Genomic DNA, 25,836 nt, shown 5'->3' on the forward strand with positions numbered 1-25,836 from the left:
TTTTGGCGAATAAGGATGCATATGTGCAAAACAGCGAGTGAGGCAACTGGATCGCTAAAAAGGTGGGGGATATTCGCCCTTGAAGCCTTGAACTGATACGATGCCAGGTCTGACCGTTGCCTTCACTATGAATTGCTTTTACCGTGGATCTAGTATAGTACCGCGGTATTGTGCAAACTGCTTAGGCACGTGGTCCTCCGCAAGGAACGTTAAACACAGTTTGCCAAGTGCTGTGCTGAGATTTCAGCATACGTCAAGGAACACTCTGGTGGACAAAATTAATATACAGGACGGCCACGGTATCGTGACGAAAAGTGATGTAAGTGCAGATCAGACCTGTGACAGGCAACCAGAGGGAAAAAAAAGGTTTATTCCACTGTACCGCACAGGTCGACAGTGGGACCGTGCTAGATGCACGTAACTTGTCGTCTTCCTCATTTGCCAACAAAAAGCCACGCACAATAACTATCATTAACCTCTCACCAATCCGAGCTTGAAAGTTGTACAACACATAACTGTTAATCACTTGTTCTACCAATATTGCTATATGCTTGTACCGTTTTAGGACCCGTATCTTGTTAGTCACAAAAAGAAATTAGGAAGTGTTCAAAGAAGAAGGTCTCGGTTCATTTATAGGGATTTTCGCAGGAGCACACCCGCTTCTGGGCAGTGCCCCCGAACAACAACAAATGAGTAATGATAACTGCCCGAGCAAGACTGCCTCCTATAGAATTGCAATTCAAGACTATTACGGCTTAAGTTCATTTTCCAACTACTCAGCAGCTTGCGCCCTGTCGCTTGCTTCGTCAAAGACACTCTTCAGAACAGTCTTCTGGAGAATGTTGTTAGTGCAAGAAACGTTTCCGCTTTTATACAAAAGTTGGAATGGTTGTTACATGCCGGCTGACTCCTGTAACGACCCCCGACGGCGGGTCAACAGTATCCTACATAAATAAATAGCATTGTCCATTGTTTAGTTCGTGTAACGTCGTTTTAAACCATAAAATTTTACCTATAAGAGAAGCTCGTCAGACTCCGTTTACAACGTGAAGAATACGCTGGTCGGCACCTCCCATTGCTTTCTCTCGAAGCAATTTGCAAGCTGACTCCGAGATGGCCCGCCACAGCAACTGTGCGGTAATGCCTTCTTAACGATCAATTCATTGGACCCTCTCGAACGTGTGCTTCCTTACGTTTCCGAACAAGCAACGACATTACCTAGCTGACTTTGTCTTTTGTGGCTCTCTTTCATTTCACCGATCAGACCGCCTCATTGTCGTGTTCTTGGGGGAACAGCTGCGGTGGATGGTCCACGTATCTGCCTCACTTCTAAGATCGATTGAGGGATGTCAATCGATGGTGATTTCCTGTAAGAGTTGAAGCATTTTTATGGATGACGTGCGAATATTCCGCAACACTTTCAATGACGCGCAGTCAGTCCGAAAAAGCAGCTGCAAGAGGCAATCTAAAAGGTGTTGCGACGGTTCGCTTTAAGTTATTCCATTAAGTGGAGAAAATCTATATATATATATATATATATATATATTTGAATCGAAGGGAACCCGCGTTCTCAGCATTTTATTCGTTGGAGAACACTCTGTACCGAAAAACGAAAGGAAAAAAAAATGGTCACCTCAATGCTCCTTTAAAAATGAACTTCACCACATAGCAAGCTCCTAGCTAACCATCATCCCGAGTGACATCGTCCTCCCTACTGATTTGCTGAAAACGAACTTCACCCCGTCTCTTCAAATCAAGGTGGGGGAACGCTGTCAGTCAGGATGATGGTTGGCTAGGAGCGTGCCATGCGGTGAAGCTCTGTTTTTGGAGTGCAGCATGGTATAGCTTATTCCTCCAAAGTATATGAGTGCATCGCATGAGACGAGTGAGTCTTGGCGCCACTGTCGTTATCGTATCTTTGAGAGTGGTCAGCAGTACGAAACATCATTTGCAGATATATGTGTCTTACTGCCAGGCTGTATATGATTAAACTAATTACGAAGGTCCAAATAAGTTAGAAAACGACGCATCGAAACAGTCATCGCGCTGCTTACAAATGGTCTAACCGCTGATCATGGGCGCGGCCATTTTTATGGTCGCGTGCATGTTGACGTCCACGATGACGTATGACCAGGCCCTGTACAAAACGTTCCCAAATCGTTCGCCTGGCAAGCTATCTTCTGTGGACCGATATATGCTGAGGAGGCACCTGGAAAAGTCTGGTATAGTGTCTCTCCCTTCGGATCGCAAGAGACGCTACTTAACGTATCTCATATCACACGAACATCATGCTACAGCAACGCTGTTAGCCAATACAAGTCAAGCGATAACGCAGAAGTCAGTATACCAGAATTTCGGTGACATCGCTTCTCCAACGTACATTGCGGCTTTAGGATGGGGCTCCTTCTGGGTTTTCGTACGTCACGCATTATGCATTAACGTATTATTACCCCATTCGCTATATATATATTATAGCTCTATTATACTCCATGCATTACAGCTATATTTCAATACCGTCTTGCGCCGACTGAGTCAACATTACTTATACGCCCAAGGACTTTTATGCTCGGTGGTGCAGCGCTATGCTCTTGCCGACTAAGTTTGACCGAACTCGATCAATGCAGGCAATACCAGCAAGTTGTCGCAATTATCGGGTAAAAGCTGGATAAAACTTTGTGACAGCCACACACCTGTGCTATATGGCCCTCTTGTTTCTCATTCGCTTCGCTCGCTGCTATGTCCGCCATTAATTTCTTTTTCTGTGTCTTGCGTTGCTATCGAACGAGGTCTATCGGAAGAAGGGATAGAAAACCTATGATGAGAAACCTGGCAAAAGCTTTGGCAGGTGCGAGCCTGTTGTAAGTTGCTAGGTTAGAATTGGAACGCGTAACAATTCCTTGATAACTCGTGACCAGACTTGTACGTATTTGGAGTATTGTATTTAAAATACTGTATTTTAAATACAATTTGCGGTATTTTGGTACTCTACTCAATACTTTTTGTTTTGTGTATTTTTACTCTATTTAAAATACATTGCATGGTATTTTCTACTCAATACTCTAATTACATATTTTGGATCTCGTCTGTGTCCCGTCTTTCCATTATCTTGCTTGTTCAGTGGAAATTTCCTGGGTCCCTCGACCCGGATAGTGACTCTAAACCCAGACATTGGCCCTTCTTGGAAGTCTCCATTTAGAGATCTTGGCTCGTGTGTACTAATTCTTGGCCAGTGAGGGTTCTATTATGTGTGCCCTGACGCGGTGACGCCGAATTCTGACCTCGCCGAGCAGGGACCTGCTAGAAGTTTGCTTTGTTCGGGGTCACATATACTTAGTGGAGTATTGTGGTATCTCTTTGTCATCTTTTGGGGACTTGCGTTTAGATGACTCCTATCACAGAGAAGCGGCTAGCGTAGTGCGCGGGGTTTAGGTGATTCATGTGACATAGCGGCGACTTGCCGCATTTACCAGTGACCGGTGACTTTTTGCGTTCAAGGATAAATAGTATCTTAATTGTGTTTCAAATACTTTTTGAAGTATTTTGTACTCTATCTTAATTACCTTAATTTTCATGTATTTATACTCTATCTTAATTACATTCTAACGTTAGTATTTATTATCTTATTTTAAATACATTTTTGAGTATCTTGTACATGTCTGCTCGTGACCTTATGTCGCGAAATAGCCATGATCATGAGCGACTCCACAGTGGTCAATGTGCGGACTAATTCTGCCCCCGTAAGGGTTCTCTAACGTGCATCAAAATCACAGCACACTACCAACAACGACAATAAAAACAAATAAATCGTGATTATGACCCTGGATGATTCACTACTGGAGAGCAGTACACTACCCCATTACACGCGGAACATTAGTGGTGAGATATGAGAACGAAATGAAAGTTATGTGCAAGTAAAACAACTGAGCTGTATTTAACGTCCTTCTCGGAAAATGATGTGTTCAGCAACTTGCATCCTACCACCATGGATCTGCCGTCCCCGCCCGGGTTCGAACACGCACGTTTGGGATTAGTAAGCGCGATTAGACACGCTACCAACTCATCTACGGGGGCCGGTGAATGGAAACGGCTCGCGTGAGGTGGCTTCCGTGGCTTCCGCCCTACTTATGACATTGTTTATTCATTATTCATGTCATTTTATCAGTTTATTTTCAGTTATTTACCAGTTGTTTATATTATGAGTTTCAGTTTCATTCATTACTGCTACGAGTTCTACAGAACTAGGAGTAACAGCCACGTAGAACTGACAGTGCACTGGCATCTAAAGCGATGCCTTATCAGCCTATAGAGGCAGTCATAGAAAGACTTCACAACACCTCTGCAGAAACGAGAGACTTGCTTGCAATCTTCTTCCTCCGTTACCCCCTTCGAAACGTCATCACGTTCCTGTTCGCAGACGACTGCGCGTACCAAACAATTCCTGACCTGTAGCCTCAAAAAACAAAACAATCTGTCTTTAAATCATTCTACCTAATAAATATTACCATAACTTTTTTTGTAACTTTCTATCGTCTGCAAACAGTATCACTGTCGTGTGCAACGTCGTCACGCCGTTGTACGTCGTCTTAACGATGTTCTACAGACGTCGCACCAATCTAAATAGCTTACAATGAATAGCTTATAGCTAAATAGCTATAGCAATGAATGCTAATTAACAAATCATCACTAGGCTCCGGTGACGACGTCACGCAGGCTTATTTAATGTAAGGGGCGTGAGGAGAAGATGTAAGGGGCTGAAATATTTTAATAAATAAAACGAATCGAATTGTCCATTTTGTTAGCGAAATTGTCTTCGGGGGATCCACGCATTTGGGCCCTCCGTTTACATCGTTATCTAATTTGGGATTTGATTGTATATTGCTTATCCAGATTTAGATTTAAACCGCTTCGATTTCAGCCGCCACGATGCCTGGGACTGACGCCTGGTATAATTACATATTCCGCGCGACTCCCCCGGGATTAGAATGAAAAGTCAAAACATTCTCGGCTCGCGTCAGTGGAGCGAAGGCCTCACTTGCGACGTCCCACGCACTTATCGCTGGGAGAAAAAGCGATAATAATCTGTATCTGACAGCAGTCAGAGAGTGACAAAAAAAAAGTATTCGACGCAGGAACTTATGGAGGAATATTCGATAATTTATATAACTCGTTTCTGTCCCGGGGTTATAATGCTCCTAATGTGCGTTTTCTCAATTTCAAATATCCTTCTTTCGTCGTCGCAAATTCGTTTAGGTGATCATCCATGCGATGGGCGAAACCGCTTCGGGCGACACACAGTCGCACAGAAAATGGCTTGGTGGCCGCGCCTCTAATTTGATTGACGCCGAATTTGTGACTCGTGCAGACCCAGTACCGGATCTCTAATGGGGGTTGCGTGCAGAAAAGAAAACGAGATGTCGCGCTCTTTCCAAGAGATGCTCCTCCGTGGAGCCGGAACAAGAGGACACCGCCATCTAGATTAAAGTAACCGTTTACCTATCCCACAATATTTCAATCCACACTATAGGGTTTATTCACATGACGTCATCCGCAAGAGAGTGCCACTATCGCTTGCAGATTTGCCGTCGTAATGTAGGTCCTCTCCAGAGGCCCAATATTGGTCAAATCTTGGGCCAATATTGGGTCTGTATTGTCAATATTGGGCCGAGATGTTGTGGTGCTTGTGTCAGGTTTTGACAGTCCAGGCCTTCACCCACATCGCATTCACTGTACATTTGGTGTTTCAATGTTACTGTACTGTGTGAATATTATTATTTGTACCACAATTCCCAAGTAATTTCCATGTTTTCAGCGTTAATAGTCCTCTAAATAACATGTATCAGTGAACGAAAACCGGAACCAAACTTCGAGGGACCTACATGATGGCGGCAATTTCGCCTTTTCGAAGCTAGCGCCCCCTCCCCTGGAGGAGGTGAATAAACTCTATTAAAGGGACACTAAAGTGCAGAAATTTTCCCTTGCGGGGTGAAAGGTATCGTTACCTTGACACCAACTCGAAAGGAACGGCAGTCATCGGTTGCATTGTTCGTGATTTATGAGCGCAAGAAACCGCAATTTACGCTTTCCCTCTCCCTCTCAGGAAGGCCGACAACGCAGAACACATGTCCAATCATCGCGGGAGACCGTTTGAGGAGACCAATCCGACGCTTCTCCGCATTTTCCGACTTCTCGAGAAAGAGAGGGAGAGCTTAAATTGCGCTTTCTTTCGCCCATAAATCGCGAGCGACGCAACAGATCACTCTCGTTCCTTTTATGTTAATATCAAGGTAATGGAATCTTTCATTCCGCGAGAGAAAATTTTTTCGCTTTAATGCCCCTGTAAAATAGGTGGCGGTGGTGGTGATGGTGAAAGGGCTCGCCGTCCTGTAAAATAGAGGGGGGGGGGGGTAATGGCAGGAGCGGCTCGCCGTTGTTGACCACACAGAACTTATCCGTTATCTGCCGTTATCTCCACTTGACTTGTGGAAAGTGTGGTGCGTACGCCTTTTTGTGACAACTAACGGAACCGTATAAGTGCCACAAAAAGGCGTACGCCTGTCCGTTTTCAACATATCGGAGCAGAGAACGATGTCATCCCGGGTGATGGTTGACTAGAAGCATATTATGCGGTGATGTCTCTAGCCCGTTGCACTCCCCGGCGGACTCACGCACACCCTACGCACCTTCACCCTCCATCCTCCACCCATTTTCTTTTTTTGCTATAGTCGTGACATTGCTCACCCCTGTGTGGCCAACAACGGTGATACGATTCTATCATTACGCCCCCCCCCCCCCCCGAGGTTTTAAGAATGGACAACTGGGAGTGAACCCGGTTGCCGGTATACATTATTTTATAATGGCGCCATTGAGCATGCTCCTGACAACGTATTCAAGCGTTTTACTAGTAACCTGTATAGCCGTCTGTGACAATAAACAACAACAACAACATAGATGAATGGATGATGATGATGTGGGATGTTTCCCTGCATTGAGTGTAGGACCCTACCCTATTCCAAAAAGGTTCACATGAAAGGATGACGAGGGAAGGAAATCCCTACAGTTCGTGAAGGAGGCCGGTGGCCCCCAGAAAGGAAAGAAAAGCGCCAAGTGCACGGCACTGATGTCCAGGGTTACTCCATGGGCCGAGAACTTTGCAGATGTTGAATGGCCTCTGATCCAGCATTTCAAGTTGGCATTTACAGGCCCGTCGCTCGCGTAATTACTGGCTGCAGTCTTCGAGAATGTGTCGGATTGTTGCCGGTACACAGCGCCGTGTTGCTGTGGCCCAGCCTATACCGGAGTGCAGGGGTGAATGCGACGCTAAGTCGTAAACGACGCACGAGAGACGTAAAGAGGCGAGGGAAACCGCCTGGCATTTCAAATAAAAGCGTTGGGTCAACAGCATACAGAAGCGACCACCGGGTGATGTCATGACACCATTCCTGATGGGCCCAAGGCGACTACAACGCGGACAAGAGGGAGCGCCTATCCCCATTCGAAAGTATGATGGGGACTGCTGAGCGGCGATGGTGAGCCGCAGCAGCTGCCCGATCCGCTACTTCATTGCCTCTTATTCCAATGTGGCTAGGGACCCATTGGAAGGTGAGCCGGTGGCCCCTGTCTTCTAAAAACCTTGATCGTCGTCAGGATGTCCACTACCACCGGAGCCAAGGAGCCACGGATGTACATGTTGTCTATGCACTGCAGCGCTACCCGCGAATCTGTGTAAACCACCCAGAGGCGGGGGTGGTGATCCAAAATAGACTTTAGGAATAGGAGGATGGCATACAACTCCGCAGAGGTGGCCGAGGTGCGATGCGATAGGCGGAACCCACGTGAAATTGACTCCTCTGGAATTACAACTGCCGCAGATGAGCAGCCAGTAGTGGAGGAACCGTCCGTATATACGGCGGTTTGGTTTCCGTATGCAGCGTCCATCCACTCCAGAGTAGCCTGCTTGAGGACTGGAGCAGGGGTTTGGCTCTTCGGCCCCTTGATCCCCGGGATGTGAGACGAGATGAATGGTTTCGGCAGTGTCCATGGTGCTACTGAAGAAGCGGTTGGGGCAACAGTGAAGCCAGGTATATGGTCCGTTAGTTTTTGCGCACACTGCGCGATTTTGCTGCGGTTCCGCTTACGAAGCTTCTGTACCAGTGGGTGACGGCGATGGTGAGCGCGCAATAGTAAATAGTGGCGGAAAGTTTCTCTCTTGCGGAGGACGCAAATTGGGAGTTCCATGGCTTCGGCTACCACCATCCTCGTCTCAGCGCAACGCGGAACGCCAAGACAGGTCCGCAAGCTGCGCGCCAGACGCAACGGAGCTTGTGTTCGGACGTCCGTGATAGTCCGTGCAACAAAGGAAGGCTGTAGACTACTGAGCCACGAACAAGCGCTTTGTGGAGTGCCAAGAAGGTCCCGCTCAGTACATCCCCAGCGCAAGCCGGCAAAGTGCCGTATTTCCCCAACGTTGCGCCTTTGAGCTAGTCAATGTGTCTTGCCCACGACAGGTTGCGGTCCAACACAACACCGAGGAACCTGTGGTGCCTGACCTGCCTTAACGGGGATCCCCCGATGTGTACTTGGAACCGGCGCATCTCTTTCCGGGTAAACGGAAGGGTAGCACTTTTCTCAGTGGAGATGTCCATCCCTGCGTTCAGGAAGTAGGCATGTATGGCATCAAGTGAGCTCTGGAGCCGACGCTGAATTGCAGGGCGGGACTTGCCAACCGTCCAGACGCAGATATCATCAGCATAGATGGGCAGATGCACCCTCCGAGGAAGGCACCCCTTGAGGCCCATCAAGACAATGTTGAATAACAGGGGGCTAAAGACACTTCCCTGAGGAACTCCCTGTGGGACAATCTTTTCCGTGTCCCCCTCGCCTATAGTGACGAAAATCTTCCGTTGACGGAGGAAGTCGGAGAGCCACGTCAGCGCCCTATGAGGCACCTGGGCCTGCAACAACCCATGAATAACACAAGGATAGCGGAATCGTACGGAATCGTACGCCAGTTTGATGTCCAGGAAGACAGCCGTCGCTATTTTTCTTCGCGCCTTCGCTTCTTCGACCGAAGAGACTAAATCGAGCACCGAATCCATGGAGTTACAGTGCCTGCGGAAACCCGCCATTTCCTGAGGAAAAACAGATCTTCACTCCAGCCACCACTCGAGCCTGTGCAGTACCATACGTTCAAGGACCTTGCCTAAGCAGCTGGTGAGGCTCACGGGTCGGAAAGACGCCAGATCAGAGGGTTGTTTCCCCGGTTTCAGGATGGGGATTACACGTGCCTCCTTTCACGCAGCAGGGACCTGCCCATCCCTCCATGACGTGTTATAAACCTCTAAGAGCGCCAAAAGGGATGCGTCGTCCAAATTACGGAGCGCCACGTAGGTGACCTTGTCTGGACTCGGCGACGACTTCTTGTGGGAGTGTGCCAGCGCAGCCTTGAGCTCGGCAAACGTGAGGTCTGCGTCCATGTCAGGGTCAGACACTGACGGGGCTTGATTAATAGCATACTGGAGCTCCAATGCATGGCTCCGAAAGGCTGCACATATAGCTGCCTCGGACCTTGCTGCCAGAATTTTGCAGAAGTCGTGGGAAAGTTCCTTCTCGAAACTAGATACTGAGAGTACCAGAGATCTGAGGGGGTTCCCCGCGGGAGGAGCTTCGCGGAGACTCCGCGCAATCCGCCAGACCTTCGCAGGGCTTGAAGACGGAGTCAGAGACGCGCAAAACTGACGCCATCTTTTTTTGTCAACATCCTTCAAGGCTTTCTGTACCAATGCATTCGCACGACGCGCGACTTGTGCATCTGCAAGTTGGCACGATCGCCGAGCCTTCCGCTCTGCCCGTCTCCGAATGGCACGCAAACGCTCCACCTCCGGATCCGTACCTGCGTGGCCAGCGCTGATCTTTGCAGTCGTGGTGGAAGACGTCAGAGAGTTCACAATATGGCCGGTAAATTCGCCTGCGGTCATTCCCACGCGCACGTCCTTTTTGCACAGTTCACGAAAAGTCTGCCAATTTGTTAGCCGTACGGTTCTGCGGCCTGCCCCGGATGCGTACTTGGAGTAGGAGACAAATATAGGAACGTGGTCACTACCTCTTCCGTCCAGGTCCGTGGACCAGGTCAGGTACGGAAAAACGTCCCTTGAACAAAGCGAAATGTCTAATACGTCTGTTGAGTAGTCCCGGCGGAGGAATGTTAGAGACCCGTCACTTAAGACACAAAGGTCCAGGTCTTCAATGATATCGCACCACAGGGACCCCTCGCTGTCTCGTCCGCGACTCCCCCACGGGGTGATGTGCGCTGACATCCCCAACAACAAGGGAGGGATCACCCACCCCTGCCAGGGCTAGTGTTAGGTCATTTGCTGTCGTCTGGACTGACGGCGGCACGTACACGCTGAGAACAGCCAGTGAAAATTTCCCAAGAAGAATCTTGCAGTGGACACAGTCGAAAGGCAACTGACTCGCCGTGTGTACTTGCGTCACAGCCAAGTCTTGTCGCACACATAGCACTGTCCTCCAAGATGACAGCCCCTGCTGACCAAAGACGGTGTATTCACTAAGTCGGAAGTCTGGCTTCACGTATGCTTCACAGATGGCCAAAATTGGAGTCCGGCACTTCAATAAAAACAACTTGAGGTCCGGTAGCTTCGTACGCAGACCACGCGCATTCCACTGGAGAATAGTAGCTCGTTTATACAGATGGTCCATGACCATCCATGACGTCAGAAACTTTTCCGCAGCGAGCAAGGCCTGGACCTCCTGGAGTCCAGTGGCGTCCAGGTACGCCACTAAAATGTCCTTGAGGACGGCTAGAATCAGGGGGACCAGCACAGCTGCCGGGGCACCACCGCTCACTTGTCGCTCTGATTGCCTCAGGCGCGGAGGGAGCGGTGTGCTTGTATGTGCACCAATTTGTGGAACCGCAGCGGCCCTCTTGACGACATCCGTAAAGGTCTGGCGCAAGTGAGGCGAAGACGTCAGGGGGTGCTGGGCATCCAGGCTAACCGTTGGCTCTCTCAAAGACACTCTTGTGCGCTTTGGAGCCCGCTGAATCCGATGTGGAGGCGGCGCACGCTGGGGGGGGGGGGGGGGGGGACGACACCACGTCGGTGGCGTGCAGATTACGAGGATCGCCGGCACTGCTGACCCCCGGGCCCACAATGCTGGGGAGTACCTCCATATGGATCCGTTGTATCGCTGACCGCTTGCGCGGACACAGAGAGTGGGAAGCCGCATGCGGACCTCCGCAGTTGGAGCATCTTGGTTGCCGCCGCGCAGTGCACTCCTTGAGGGAGTGCGGTCCCGAGCAAATCTTGCACCGTGTGGGCCAACGACAGTTGCGCGAGAGATGCCCGAAACGCTGGCAGTTAGGTTGGACCCTCCACATACTCGTGAACATCGTGTGTGCAGAATCCCAAGTGCACCTTCTCAGGGAGCTTCAGGGTGGGCTTGAACGTGAGGATGACGCTACGAAGAGGGATGAAGCTGTCCGTACCGTCTTCATGATAGACGTGATGAACTTGGCGGCGTGCCGCTATGACGCCTTCTTGCGCCAGGTACGAAACAAGATCACTGTTGTCATAGTCAAGTGGTACGTCATTGATCTTTCCCATGTTATTCACGTATGATGACGGGATTGAAGCGGAAACAGCCATACCCGCCACGAATTCAAGCGCCAAAAGGTTGGAAACCGCTCCTTGAGATTTGACGAAGACGCACAAGCTGCCATCCTTGCTAATGCATTGGTGAGAAATTGACTCCTGCGCCGCAGCGCATATGTCCTGAGCCACAACATTGAGGTTGACATCGATGGAACGGGTGACATCGATGGGTTTGAAGAGCACGGGAATTCCATTCGGCCGATTCTTTCGAAATGTCACCAATGTGAAGCGGTCCGCTGCGCCATCATCTTCAGGGCCCTTATTGGGGTCGTACGTCACCGTAGCTTGCGACCAGTCACAGTGCGGCGACGGAGGGGGAGGAGGTCCACTTGCGTCCGACATGTGAAAATCCACAGGAGCTTTATCAGTTGCTCGGCGGCCCACAGGTGACCTACTTCTGTCACGCCAGGACGAGGGAGGCTCGGGCTGTGGGGCGGGAAGGCTCGCCGGCCTCGCCACAACACCCGGGGTCTCATCCCCGCCCTCCATAGTCAGACGGGAAGGCCCCCGGACGTACAACTTGGTCCAAAGCGGTAGCTGGGTTGCGAAAGATATAGCTTCACGAACTAAGCCTAGTCTGGGTGGGAGCTGTAGGAATAAGCGTCCGTGCCGAACGAGACACGCGCGAAAAAACTGTGACAACAAAGTTTCCTGTTGAAGTATAGTTTTCCCAAGTGTCAATTCTCGCTGGAAACTTTCGCGTGCTATACCCCTCAAAATTCGCGAATATTTCACTTCGCGGAAATTTGGGGCTGGTGAACATTAAGCGTTTTACTGCATATCAAAAAGCCCGAACATATAGGACGATAATTATTGGACGTAAATTAAAGAACGGTTGAGCATATAAATCGCACTTTCTTCGTGCTTCAGTGGCCGACCTCGAGCTCCGTCAGTGTGGTGCGAAAAGCACGGTTCCACACTCTCTCTGTGCATAACCTTTGAGCGAACATCGCGGCTGTCGTGCTCGAATTGGAATTAATGACTCCTTTGAGGGAGGCATAACATAGCTGGCGTACATTGTACGAGACCGAACAAATAAGTAATCGATGGAGAAGTCGCTTGTACGAGTGACATCTCTTCTCCAATACAGGGAACTGTGGGTATCATTTTTAATCTGTCTACTTGCATGCCTTAAGGGAGCATAGAAACAGTAAAGTTCAGAAAGACGAAATTTGGGAACAAAAACCATACAGCGCAGTAATGCATTTCTGAGAAAAAAGTACACCACGAAGACGATGATTAAATCTAATTACACTTAAACGATGTGAACGTGAGAATGAAGATGCGTATAAATCCGCAGAACTAACAACGCCACCTTGTCTCGTGATGGGCCAGTTACAGCGATGAACGGTTATAGCGATGTCTAAATACTGCGCGGAATCGCAAACGCGTATATCTGCCTGATTCGTCAGTCTACTACTTTCCCGCCATGCCCCGCACGCGAAATGTTAAATTAACATGCAGTAGAAATGTCGCGTAAAATTTTAAATTTTCGCACAATTCGTGTCTAGTAGGTCATCTTATTAAAGCAAGCCAATTGTCCCAGGTTGAAGCAAAATTTCCCCCACGCATAAGAAAAACAGCGGGAAAAAGATTATTCTGGCGCAAAAATTACAACTTCCGTTTCCTTTCCTCGAAATGGTTTCCTTTGTGCCTGTGCAAGCGTATCTCGCTCGTTCTTTCGAAAATAATATGACGGTTCCGGTGATTGCGTACAGTGCATGCATGTATACTGCATACAAAAAACGGCAAGCACTATTATTCAACCAAAAAGTGTGCGTTAGTTGAACACTCTCATTCGCTTTAGAGCTTGTCACGACAAACAGCATTGTCTGCACGCCATTGTCTGCACGCCAAAGCATTGCGGGGGGGGGGGGGATTCTACATGTCGTATGGTGGCGAGATAGAAAACCTTTGAACCTCCGCCTCGAACCCTGACATCAGAGGGGCGAGGAACTCGGCCATTCCATTCCTATTGGTTCTCGTAAGCACGTGACTACTCCCGCGGTCGCCTCCGTTTCCGTATTCGCGACCCTGATTTTCTACGCATCTAATCCCCGCTTGCTATAAGACTGGAAACGCAGGTTCACATCAGTGCAAGCAACCCTCTGTTACTATTCTGTGGAATAACATGCGGTGAAGCGTGATAACCTCTTCAAAGCTGTCATAGACGCGTACAGCCAACATTTTCTACTTTAAATGAGGGTAGCACGCTATTCAAACGCAAATGCTGATCTTTAGGAGCCAATCCAATGTCAGCCACACTGGCAACGGCTCCAGTAACGGGCTGGGGTTCGCGCAGGAGGTTCATCTCGGGGGGTGTTGCGGGGTGGGGGGAGGTTCGACTTCCGCAGGGCTTTTTTGGCGTCTTTGAAATGTATTTTAGCCCTTTTAACAAACATCTTGGGGTTAGGGGGGGGGGGAAGTGCTGGGAAAATCCCTGGTATCGGCGCCACCTTGACCCACGCGGCTAGCCAGTCGCACCCTCAGGCTTTTTGTTTTGGAAATCTTCTGCAATTATTAGATAAGGCAGACGACAGAGAGTTTTAGTACATCGTACGCTATCGTCTTTGCGCACGTAAGGGATAGCGTTGATAGTTCTGCGCACGCCCATAACAGAAAGCGAGCTTTCGCGCATTGCGCACAGCCACCACACTATCCCTTACGTAAGCAAAAGCGATAGCGTACGATGCACTAAACTGACTCACTATTATATGTGTGGGCGTTGCGATAGAGGAAACGGAGGCGTCGAGCAGGTCTAAGGTGGCACTCGTATGAATGGCGCTTCCTTGAATGGTATCCCTTATCATTTATAAATAATGATTCTGTGGTGATGATGATGTCCGCCTCCAAAGGCAGCCCTCGGCGTACGATACGAGGGAAGAATAGGGTTCATCCATCCATCCTTCCCTCTCCTATCGCCATCCTGCCCTTTCAACAAGCACCGCATCCTGTATCGAAATGAGAATCATATAGGCACCTTTGTATTCGACAACGGTGGCTCACCTTCCTATATGGTGGCTCATTTCAGAATGATAAGCAGTCTATACAAAGAACGACCTTAGCATGAAATCAATAGATGCTCCTCAGTGAATCCCTTGAAATCGTATCGAAATCAGTCGGTTTAGTGGAGTATCAGAGTCTCAAGGTATATTATGAGGGCAGCTATATATTCGGGGAAGGTGTCGCACTAGCACTAATATGGTCGTGCTGAAAACTCTGAGGGGGATGGTTCCGAATCTCTCCACCGGCTGTGTTGTATGAGAATCATAGCCACAGCTGCTTAATGGCGCTAACACAAACAGGGTCGGATCTAGAGGAGGGGTCCGGATGTCCTGTCCCCCTCCTCAATTTCTGTTTTCAGATAGTGATTAATTGGCACTAGATCGCGTGTCTGCTGTCCATGGCTGGACCCCCTCCTCAGAAAAATCCTGGATCCGCCCCTGAACACAAATAGGGGAAGCGGCAGAGAACAGACTTGTCGTTACAAATACACGCTAAGCGGTACCACAAAAGCGCAGTTTGGCGGATGTTCCCTTCCACACATACATAGTAACGAGTGGCGTCCTTGCTGCAACAGTGTTTTTGCACCTGCCGGCGTCTGTTTATGTAGCTCACAGCTCGTTATGAAAGAGCTCCGTGGAGGGACACTTGAGAACTCTTTCTGAAAAGCCCTTTCGTAAACATTGCAGGTTATCATACCAATTTTCTCTCGACTTGTCTCGTTGCGTTACACTTCTGTGTCACACGTTGCGTATCCCTCATTATGTGCTTTCCTTTTTCTTCTTTTTTGAACGAGCTCGCTGAAACTAAGTATAACACTTTGAGTATTTATCGCAATTCTTTATATTTTTTCAGATGTTTAACTGCGCCAGGCACTAACATCGTTGTGATAAATGTATTTCTATTCGAATAGTATCAGAAATAAAGCTTTCGAATGTCGCCTGTTGTAACTATGCAAGCAGTAGTGTGCGTTCAACGTCGTTGGTGTCTGTTTAAAAAAAAAATGGTCTAATGCTTATCAGGTCATCAGCCTTTATTGGCAGCTATAGTAACTATAGTCGTGTCAGCTCTCAAATTATTACTGCGCCGCAGATAGGATGGCTGGACACAGAGAGGTCACGTTCGCTCCTCCGCGATATAATGTAACCCATCATACTCACTCTGCTTCCGTATCGGCTGCTAAGACTTGCCAAGTGACACTACGCTGAGTGGTGGTGCTGCAGTATTTCCCTTAGCGCGCTATTGCGTCCACTCATCTCCAACGGCGTATGTCGTTGACGGACTAGATTTTTTATTTTTTATTGCGGGCTAGCGCCGCGAAGCAACTGTGGCTATGCGCGGCGTACAGATGTGGACAGGTGGAGAGAGGACAGCAGGAAAGAGGGGGGACAAGGGGTTAGTATGCGTCCTGGGCCGACTTCAGAGGGAACTGTGCCGACATTCGTATGCAAAGTCTTCGGAAAACCCAGGGAAAACCTCAGACAGCACAGCCGGTGGTAGGATTCGAACCCAGCACTTCCCAGTCTTCAGCATGACCTTGGCTACCGCCAACGAGCGCGATGCTTTAACCCGCTCGGCCATGCCGCTGGTGGATTAGATTTCTTCTCCTTCCACGACTATATAGCAGCTAGTATTGCTAGTAGTATGTTTACTGATCCCTACTCTTGTGGTGTCGACCAAAGACAACAGCAACGTGGTTGCAGAGTCGCTTGAACACATCATATTCCGCAAGGCAGGATGAACCTGATGCGTTGTAATGAAGATTAAGCGCACATTAAAGAAGCAATGAAATGACGGGTAGCGTTGCTCAAAATCCCGCTTCATTCATCAAGCTGTCCCATCAGAAGCCACTGCGCAAATTATTTTCGCTGGACATTTAATTATTTCGCTGGACGTGGACGTATTATAATACATATTTTCAAACAGTATTTGTTGTTTGTTTGTTTGTTTGTTTGTTTGTTTGTTTGTTTGTTTGTTTGTTTGTTTGTTTGTTTGTAAAAAAAATATAGAGGAGAAATTGAACTCGTCTCCCGACTTGTTCTGCTACCCTTGACATATATTCCCCCCAACACACACACACACACACTTCCCAAAAATACTTCCATGTGCTCTACTCGCAAGTTCGCTATTCACTATGCACATGTTCGCTATTCAGAAGTCTACTATTCATATTCACAATTATCCACTATTCACATGCTCATTAGTAAAGTATTTGTATTAGTATTATAATACGTGTTTTTGTGGAGTGTTATGTATTAGTATTATAATACAAAAAAAAGTATTACTGCCCACCCCTGGAGGTACACATTCGCCGAACCCCCATCGATACAAAATGTACCGCAACACAAAAGGCTGCTTTACCTACGCTACCAAAACACAGTCTCGCGTAGCTACACAACTATCAATCTGATCTCGTCTACACGAGGTTGCCCATCGACTCTGTAAGAGTTGCTGCCACGCCGAGCTGCTGCAATGCTACAAGCTTCCTGACATATGTCATAACACTCGAAGCACACTCTTTTTCCTTTACCGCGTTCACCTGTCCCAAACAACAAAGACTGTATGTGGCCAACTCGCCTATACTATAAGACAAATCGACTCGCGGACGCACAAAGCCAGCTGGTGTGTGTTTCCTTTGCAGGTCCGTTTTGTCTTTGCGCGAGCGCGCTCCCAGATCGCACACAACATCTTTCACAGTCAAAGAAAATAGTGATAGATGGCGTTTCCTATCGACCGCGAAACGCGGAGGCCGTTTTGGATTTCGCTGGGGTATATGTACATTCCATGCCCGATGCACCGGCGAGTTCCAAGTGCACGCCGCAATGAAACGGTCCCGCTGAGACATCCATTTATTTAGACAGGTCATTGTTTATATGCCTACGAAAGAAAAACAAATATATGAAAGATCGTTCTTGGGTGTCTAGTGCGATGGTCACGCACTGGCGCTGACTGTCCCCGTACCTTACCCTCCTTCGCCTCCCTCCACCCAACCAAAAAAAAGAAGGGATAGCGAAACTTCTAGGCGCAGATAATCTCGTAAATATGCTCGATGTTGTACTACAGGTCACACCCGCATTGCGAGTCGCAAGCTATGCAAGCCGAAGTTCATTGGCTGCACAATGTAATGGAATGTTTTCTTTAGTTTTTTTTATGTACAATTTATATATTTCCTATCGTTTATATTCTGACACTTGAGAAAGTTCGCGTAACGTTACGGCGTTACGGTTAAATAAATCGGATTACTGTAAAGAGTTTAATTTTATATTACGAATTAATAGTTTATGAACTATAATAATTAATTTAATTTAATTTAATTTTATAAAAGCTGGCAAAAGTAAATTGTACGCCCAGCACTTGGCGGACTTCTCCAACAGAGAGAGCTCCCCTCCCTCCAAATTTTTACCCAAAACGTCGTTGCGTGGGAGAACAAGAGGGCGGTCGTTTGCTATACTGCGCATGGTAGCGGCACCAATGCACGATGGCATTAATAAAGTTATACGGAAGAAGCGAAGCCCCAGGTCAGTGGGCGCTGGCTCCGTAGATTCACGCTCTCATCTTACAGTACAGTGCCGACGAACTTGCGTGTTCTCTGGCGGGCGTGACGTCCCTGCGGCAGAGGGAAATGATGGGTAGCTTCCAGTCACGCTGCTTTCTGAATATAACGGGGTACTAGGCAGTTTTAATGTGCGAGACGTACAACCGTGTAAGTACCGTGGTGTGTGGCAAAGAAAAAAAAAAACATCTACGAATCTAAAAAAAAGAAAAAGCAAAACACGATTTACTATTTCGGGCGGATGACTCGGTATTCTGCAAAAGGTGCGCTATAGGTACTGAAAAAACATCCGCGATGCTTGGTTATCCCGTGGTTGGACAATTAACTACACATTGCAGACTTCGGATATTGCCAAGACATATACACTCTTAAAAATGAACTTCACCGCATAGCACGCTTTTAGCCAACCATAATCTCGAATGATATCGTTATCTGCCCTGATTTGTTGAAAACGGGAGGCGTACGCCTTTTTTGTGACACTTATGCTGTTCATAATTGTCACAAAAAAGGCGTACGCCTACCGTTTTCAACAAATCGGGGCAGATAACGATATCATTCGAGATTATGGTTGGCTAGGAGCGTGCTATGCGGTGAAGTTCATTTTTAAGAGTGTACCACGGGACTCTGCATGCCTGCTAACATTACTTGCGAACACTATGGGTTTTCACAATGATGTATAGGCATTTCAAAAAAGTTATTCTAAAACTATTTGTTGCATTCGTAAATTGTCAAGTTGACGGCACCGTATGAGTTTGACGGTGTTGTAACAATGACATATGACTTTTACTGCACCATTGACGCTCCGATTAGAGACATTTACCCGTGTACTCTGCGGACACTTGTTGCCGTAGGGCAACTCATTTAACCCCGTGCCCTCAATTACGAGGCCTACTCGTACAGGGACAGCCGCTTTCTCGCAGCCCTCCGGTTGTATAACTAAAGATAGAACTGGCAGCTGACAATTGTCGTTCTTCTTTGCAGGTTGCCGTGGATCCGCTTCCCACCACCGGGCCCAATGCGAGCGCTGGCGTGGCCATGCAGCCTTCAACCACCTTTGGCTCCATGGCTGCCATCCCTCCTACGGCCGCCGCATCAAACAACACTACCCTGCAGAATGTCTTCATCGCCGAAGACACGGCCACCTCCTCCTGGGACCCTTCTTGCCGCTACCTCCTGGGCACTGTCATGTCCCTCATCATCCTCACCGCCATCACGGGAAACGTCCTCGTCTGCCTGGCCATTTACACGGATCGTAGGCTCCGCAAGCTCGGCAACCTGTTCCTGGTGTCTCTCGCCCTCGCCGACCTCTTCGTCTCGTCCCTCGTCATGACGTTCGCTGTCATCAACGACCTCATGGGGTACTGGGCATTTGGCTCTCAATTCTGCAATGTCTGGATCGCCTTCGACGTCATGTGTAGTACTGCTTCCATCCTAAACCTTTGTGCTATCAGCATGGACCGTTTCCTGCACATCAAGGACCCCCTAAGATACAGTCGGTGGATGACGAAGCGTGTAGTGTTAGGGACGATCGCCGGTATATGGCTGGTGTCCGCTTTTATCTCTTTCCTTCCCATCTCTCTCGGCTGGCACCGACCACGAGCAGAGTCCCTGGTCATCGTGGATGGCCTGACAACGTGTGCGTTAGACCTCTCCAAAGAGTATGCTGTCACGTCTTCTTTAATCTCTTTCTACATGCCTTGTGTCGTCATGGTAGCCCTCTACACAAGGCTGTATATCTACGCCCGAAGACACGTCCAGAACATTCGTGCCGTGACAAAGCCGATGAACTGCCAAAAGAACAGTGCAAGTCCCACCGCCAAGTTCCGCAATGCGGGCCACCAGTCGTCCTCGTTGCACGTCATGGACCACAAGGCAGCCATAACCCTCGGCATCATCGTCGGAGTGTTCTTGATCTGCTGGGTTCCTTTCTTTTGCGCTAATATCGTGGCGGCGTTTTGTAAGACTTGTATCTCGGATGACTGCTTCAAGTTCCTCACGTGGCTGGGGTATCTCAATTCAGCCCTCAATCCAATCATCTATTCCATCTTCAACACCGAGTTTCGCGATGCGTTCCGCAAAGTGATCACAGCGCACGCGTGTTGCAAGGTCTTCGCTGATAGAGCGAGGTCTCACAGTGACCTGTCTTACCGAACGAAGCGGAGTACGGTGTGTGAAACCTCGCGCGCTAACAGTCTTGGACCTTCTTGTCATCCGGAGCGGATCTCCCTACGATCAGAAATCAATACGCGTGTCGAAATCTGCGTCAACAACAGCACAACGCAGATAGCCGACATCTAGCAATGAATCCGCGTATCGGATTGGCTTGGCTTTCAACGTGAGCCGTCGAAGGGCTGACGTTCCTATGCTTCCCCGGCTCTTGCAGACGCCGGGATTCCTCTAGATCTTGGCGGAACGGCTGAGAAGTACGTGTTCGTACTTCGTGTGTACAACCGGTTCATGATGCCCAAGACCGTTAAAGAAGACGCGGTCAAGCCCAGCGTCCAGAGACACCCACCGAAAGCAAAGACTTGCGCCCTCTACTGGTACATGTGCGCAACACATCTGTGACACTAAATCGACGGCTTGTGGTTCTTTGCCGAAGCACCGCGGGTGGACGTCATCCGCGTACGTTGTTCATCTCTACGATATGCAACGACGATCACCGAGGACTCTGCACGGAGCTGAGAGTGCGTTGATGCTGAACAGTGGCGTATTGTGCTGACTTTTCCGCGCATCAGACTTGCGAGTGAACCCTTGTGGTGTGAACTACATAGCCAAGTGAAGCCGTGTAAAACTGCTTTCGTTACAAACGTGTTACGAAGCGACAGCTTCGCTATTGGGACAGAGTTTAAATTATTTATGCACTTCCTGAGGCAGTTTGAGGGCAATGTTCTACTCGACACGCAGCGCGGATGAGTAAATATGCGCACAAGGTGTAGTAGAGGCCAAGTGATTGACCAACGGCGGAGCGGTGAGAACCTGCTTTCGCTACATGAAGTAGTTCGTCAAAAGACGCACTAATCCTCTAAGTTCGATCCACGTTTCTATCTCTTTTCTCCTCGTACTTGCAGAGCAATTGTTGGTCACAGATCCGGAAGAATGTTGGCAAAGGCCACTCCCATGCATGACTCGGGTTGTCCGCGAGCACGTAAGGTAGTTCCAGTTGCACAGGTTGTGTGCGCTTTTGTTATCATCATCGGGCAGAAGGCTGTGCGAATAATCGTCATTTTGAATAGGAACCGAATGTCTTCTGGGTTATCAGGAACGCACTGTTTTGTAATTGCTTGTAATTACGAGCTCCAAATTCTAAGCCATGATCATCGCCTCCTTTGATTTTCTCCGTGCAGTAAGAAAGCACAGGAGAGACACTCACTTATAGTCGACAAGTCGGCAAACTATACTATATACATGTTCCAGGACGTTAGGAATTGTGGGATACTGTCTTGTCCACTTTGACTTGACCAGTATTGACTAACCGTTCCTTTTGACGCAGACTGTATGCCAGGGGGGGGAAGACACTATACCATAATGCATCGCGCCGTCGCCATTTTTCGTCAGAGGGAAAAAACTGCGAGATTGTCTCTCCTGTGTGCTTTTTCTCTCAACGGATTGATCACATAACCGTGTTTACGCTACGGAATGGCGCTTTGCTCACACTTCCTTTACATCCAGTAATCTAGCAAAATGTGTAGAACGCGTCCGCGTAAACCCCACATCACTTCGACTGCATTTTCGTTTACTTTTTTTGCAAAAAAAATCTCACCGTCATTGGGCGCGGTTCTCGTATTTTGCTTTCATACTCTTCGATATTCCATTCAATATCCTCTCTCCCCTTTCTTTTTGCTTTATTTCTTCTTTCACACTGCTCGTTCAACATTGCGTTCTTGATTCGAATGCATATTTGTTCTTTCCACATCCGATTCGTATTCGAAAATTTCGCTGTTCGCATAGCCGTAGTAAACGCGCTCCCTTCAGTCTGTAGAGAACACGTCAGTCAGATTGTTTTTCATCTCAGATTGCTGATGGCTGAACTCTTCTCGTGTATTTACTTTTTTTTTTCGCTTGTCTAAAGCAGGGTGTCCTAACTGCCTTGTCCTTTGGGGTCAAAATAGAGAAAGACTCAACCTTCTTCCACACTACGACGTCAGGTTGTATTCCCATGTGCGCCTGTAGTGGCGTTTAGGGCGTTCTTTCAACGCTAGACCAACAGCATACTAAACTATTCTTCCGGCAGAAAGCAGAACCCCAGGCTAACAGAGGGTAACGCAATGCGCAAGCACGAAGTTGGGAATACGGGGATAAAAGAATAACTAACTCGTTATAATAATACAACCTGAGAGGCGTACAAAAAGGCGTACACCCCACCCACCCCCCCCCCCCTTCCTCTCTCTCTCTTCAAATCAGAAGCGACACCCCTATCATTCGTGGCACTGCTATGCGGTGAAGCTCTGTTCTGAGAGCGTTGAGCAGGACACACGGCGCGCGCCTTAAGCTACGCCCACATCGTGACTTGTGACGTCACGTGGGCTGAAAACGAAAGAAAGAAGCGAGTAAAGAACGCACGTATTTCTCGCGTAAAAACGTCGTGTAGCGATCGAACGTATTTTAGACTGCCAAAAACAAATTTCGAAAAAAAAAAACAAAGAGAACTCTTGTTTACGATCTTGCTCTGCTCCCTATACACTCCAAACGGAATTTCACCACACAGCACGGTGAAGGCCGCCCATTGCATGGTGTAATACCGTTATCACTCCTGATTTGTGGAAACCGCGGGGCGTACGCCTTTTTGTGACAATTAACATAACTGCATAAGTGTCACATAAGTCGTACGCCTCCTGTTTTTAACCAGGGGGCAGAGGGATGTCATCCGAGATGGTGGTTGGCTAAGAGCGGGCTATGCGATGAAGTCCTTTGCAGGGGTGTAAGGCCGCGCTGCACACTTTGAATCGCCAATCACAACCAGCGGCCCCAAAGTGTTATGAACGTTATTATTAAGGAGTCTTAATAGATTGGAAGCACTGTACTTTTTTTTCCCTTTCCTTCCTAGACTTACGTTTAGGAGTGAGCGTGCTTTCAGCAAGGTAGTCTGGACGCCCTGTGTGTACTTTGTTAGTTGCAGGATACTCGAAAAGTGACCTCTAAACTGCATGTACCAAACGAAATGAGTTGAGAAATAAAAAGTGAACTCGCAATACTTTTCTCTGGCTAATCTCTCCTGCGTGCTTCAAGCAGCACAGTTGAACCGGCACTCAGACGCAACAGGTGGGAAAAGCCGATTAGGCCGCCAATGCTTAGACTAAAATCATCTGCATACATGTATATGTGGGGGGGTCGTCGCAACAGCCAACGCCGTCTACACTCTTAGAAATGAACTTCACCGCATAGCACGCTCCTACCCAACCATCATCTCGAATGATATCGTTATCTGCCATGATTTGTTGAAATCGGAAGGCGTACGCCTTTTTTTGTGACACTGTTCATAATTGTCACAAAAAAGGCGTACGCCTCCCGTTTTCAACAAATCAGGGCAGATAACGATATCATTCGAGATGATGGTTGGCTAGGAGCGTGCTATGCGGTGAAGTTCATTTTTAAGAGTGTAGGCCTTAAACCAAACAACACTCGCTCGATTTTTGTTAATACACAAGGTTTCACAATGACGATGATGATTTGACTTTTTATGGCGCACGAACGACCAGAAAGCTGTTAGATATGCGCAATATGTTGTGTGCTGTTTGGTGCATTAGGCTTTGTTTTTGTGTTTGTTCGGCACTTCTTCTGCGTGCCATCGCGTCTCGCGTGGCGTGCACTGTTCATTCTTCTCTGCGCCATTAAAGGCTTCTGTGGCAACGTTGACACACGTCTCGACTGCTTGTCTCTCGTATTGCCGCGCCTGCGACTACTGTTTAACAAAAGCTCCTGTGCGTGCATGGTAACGCCAACTCGCCAAGAAAGCAAGCTCCACCGGAAATACCAGCGGACCAAGAAATAAAAATGCTCATGTAACTCTGTGTTACTGTATTACTGGTAAACATTTACTGAAGACACTGTACCTCACGTCACCCGGTAAGTGCACGTGCAATCAGCTAGAACACGAGTGTCCACGTATCCCGCATACACGTGCTTCAGGAGAAGCCTCTTTCCAAGGGGAGCACTTACTCTTCAAGAGCATATGCCCCAGCCTTCTACTTCACTCTCATGAGATTGCAGAGCCCGCTTCTTCGTTTCTCCTTTTCTTTCTACCGACAAAATAACTTCACAAAGCGAACAGTACGCGTAATAAATTGCGAGCTGTCCGCTTTATTATTTCCTTTATTACTTCGCTCTTGTTGGAAGCAAAATATATGTATTCGCGGTGCTCTGCATATAGATTTAAAATTCGCGTAGCTGACGCCCTGCCCATCTGCCAACTGGAAGCACAATAGGAAAAAGTGAAAGACAGTCACGGCAATTGGAAACTTTTCGGCCCACTATATTACGCTCTTCTCGAGGCACAGCATCTGACTCTCAAAACGCCTCCTCTTGAAGTCAAATGGCGTATCAAGTTGCAGCCTTGGCGAGAATATAACTGGGCGAAAGAGACAAGAACAAAAAACAAAACAGAAAAGAGGAAATGATGCGCTCTCAAAAACCCGGGACGTCTATTGGACTCTCTCGAATAACGAAGCATACGAACGCAGTAGGCTGAACAAATTTGACTAGTCCTGTTTCGCGCATTTCCATTCATTCCTTCTATATAGTATCTTGGCAAATGTAGCCACTTCCAGAAGCGAATTCTTTTTCTTTCCTAGCACAGTTTTTCGAATGCCTTCGGTGAAACGGTCGTTTGGTGCGATTTCAAGAAGGTAGCGTATTGAATTATTTTAGGCTACGCTACGTCGCCTTCCATGTGTAAGCTATATTGCCTTCGTTGTGGCGCGCGCAAATCTGCGGAGAATCCCTGACATTTTCCGCATTTCGATGCCCGTACTGGAAGCGGGAATCTAGGTCGACGAATTCATTCACGACAGTTGGAGCAACAGAATGGGTTTCCGGTGTGTGGAATACCAGAAAATGAGCCACAATGTGACTGTATAAAAATAAAAATGCAATTTGCGATTATACAGTTACAGATATAAAGTGTGTCGGACCGCAACAAGCTCTTTGCGAAGAGCGTTCGCAAGTTATATGATGTGTCAGCAGATGACATGTAACTCGGTTCAATCTTTACTTCAAACTTTACTTCAAACACCTGATTACATATATTGATGGAGTCTGTATACATGCCGTTTTCACCGCTTCCGGCTTGGTGCCAAAATGACATCCGGTTCCACAGCAAACACGCTCTGCGCCAACCACTGCACTCTTACAAATGAACTTCACCACATAGCACGCTCCTAGCCAACCATCATCTCGAATGATATCGTTATCTGCCCTGATTTGTTGAAAACGGGTGGCGTACGCCTTTTTTGTGACAATTATGAACAGCATAAGTGTCACAGAAAAGGCGTACTCCTCCCATTTTCAACAAATCAGGGCAGATAACGATATCATTCGAGATGATGGTTTGCTAGCAGCGTGCTATGCGGTGAAGTTCATTTTTAAGAGTGTGTGCCGATCAGTGATACAGTT

At 48.0% G+C, this 25,836-nt stretch overlaps 1 protein-coding gene across 5 annotated transcripts in view; it reads left to right on the forward strand.

Annotated features, from left to right (window-relative positions):
- The window catches only part of LOC135394086 (dopamine receptor 1-like), a 246,003-nt gene extending 222,437 nt beyond the window's left edge, over positions 1 to 23,566 (forward strand). For all 5 annotated transcript variants that reach the window (XM_064624579.1, XM_064624575.1, XM_064624576.1 and 2 more), the window contains one exon: positions 19,207 to 23,566. In XM_064624579.1, the coding sequence (XP_064480649.1) occupies positions 19,207 to 20,523 (1,317 nt within the window). In that variant the 3' untranslated portion in view covers positions 20,524 to 23,566. The remainder of the gene's footprint in view (positions 1 to 19,206) is intronic.
- Positions 23,567 to 25,836: the final 2,270 nt, after the last annotated feature.

This window comes from Ornithodoros turicata, chromosome 5 (genome assembly GCF_037126465.1).
Source record: "Ornithodoros turicata isolate Travis chromosome 5, ASM3712646v1, whole genome shotgun sequence".
Taxonomy (NCBI): domain Eukaryota; kingdom Metazoa; phylum Arthropoda; class Arachnida; order Ixodida; family Argasidae; genus Ornithodoros; species Ornithodoros turicata.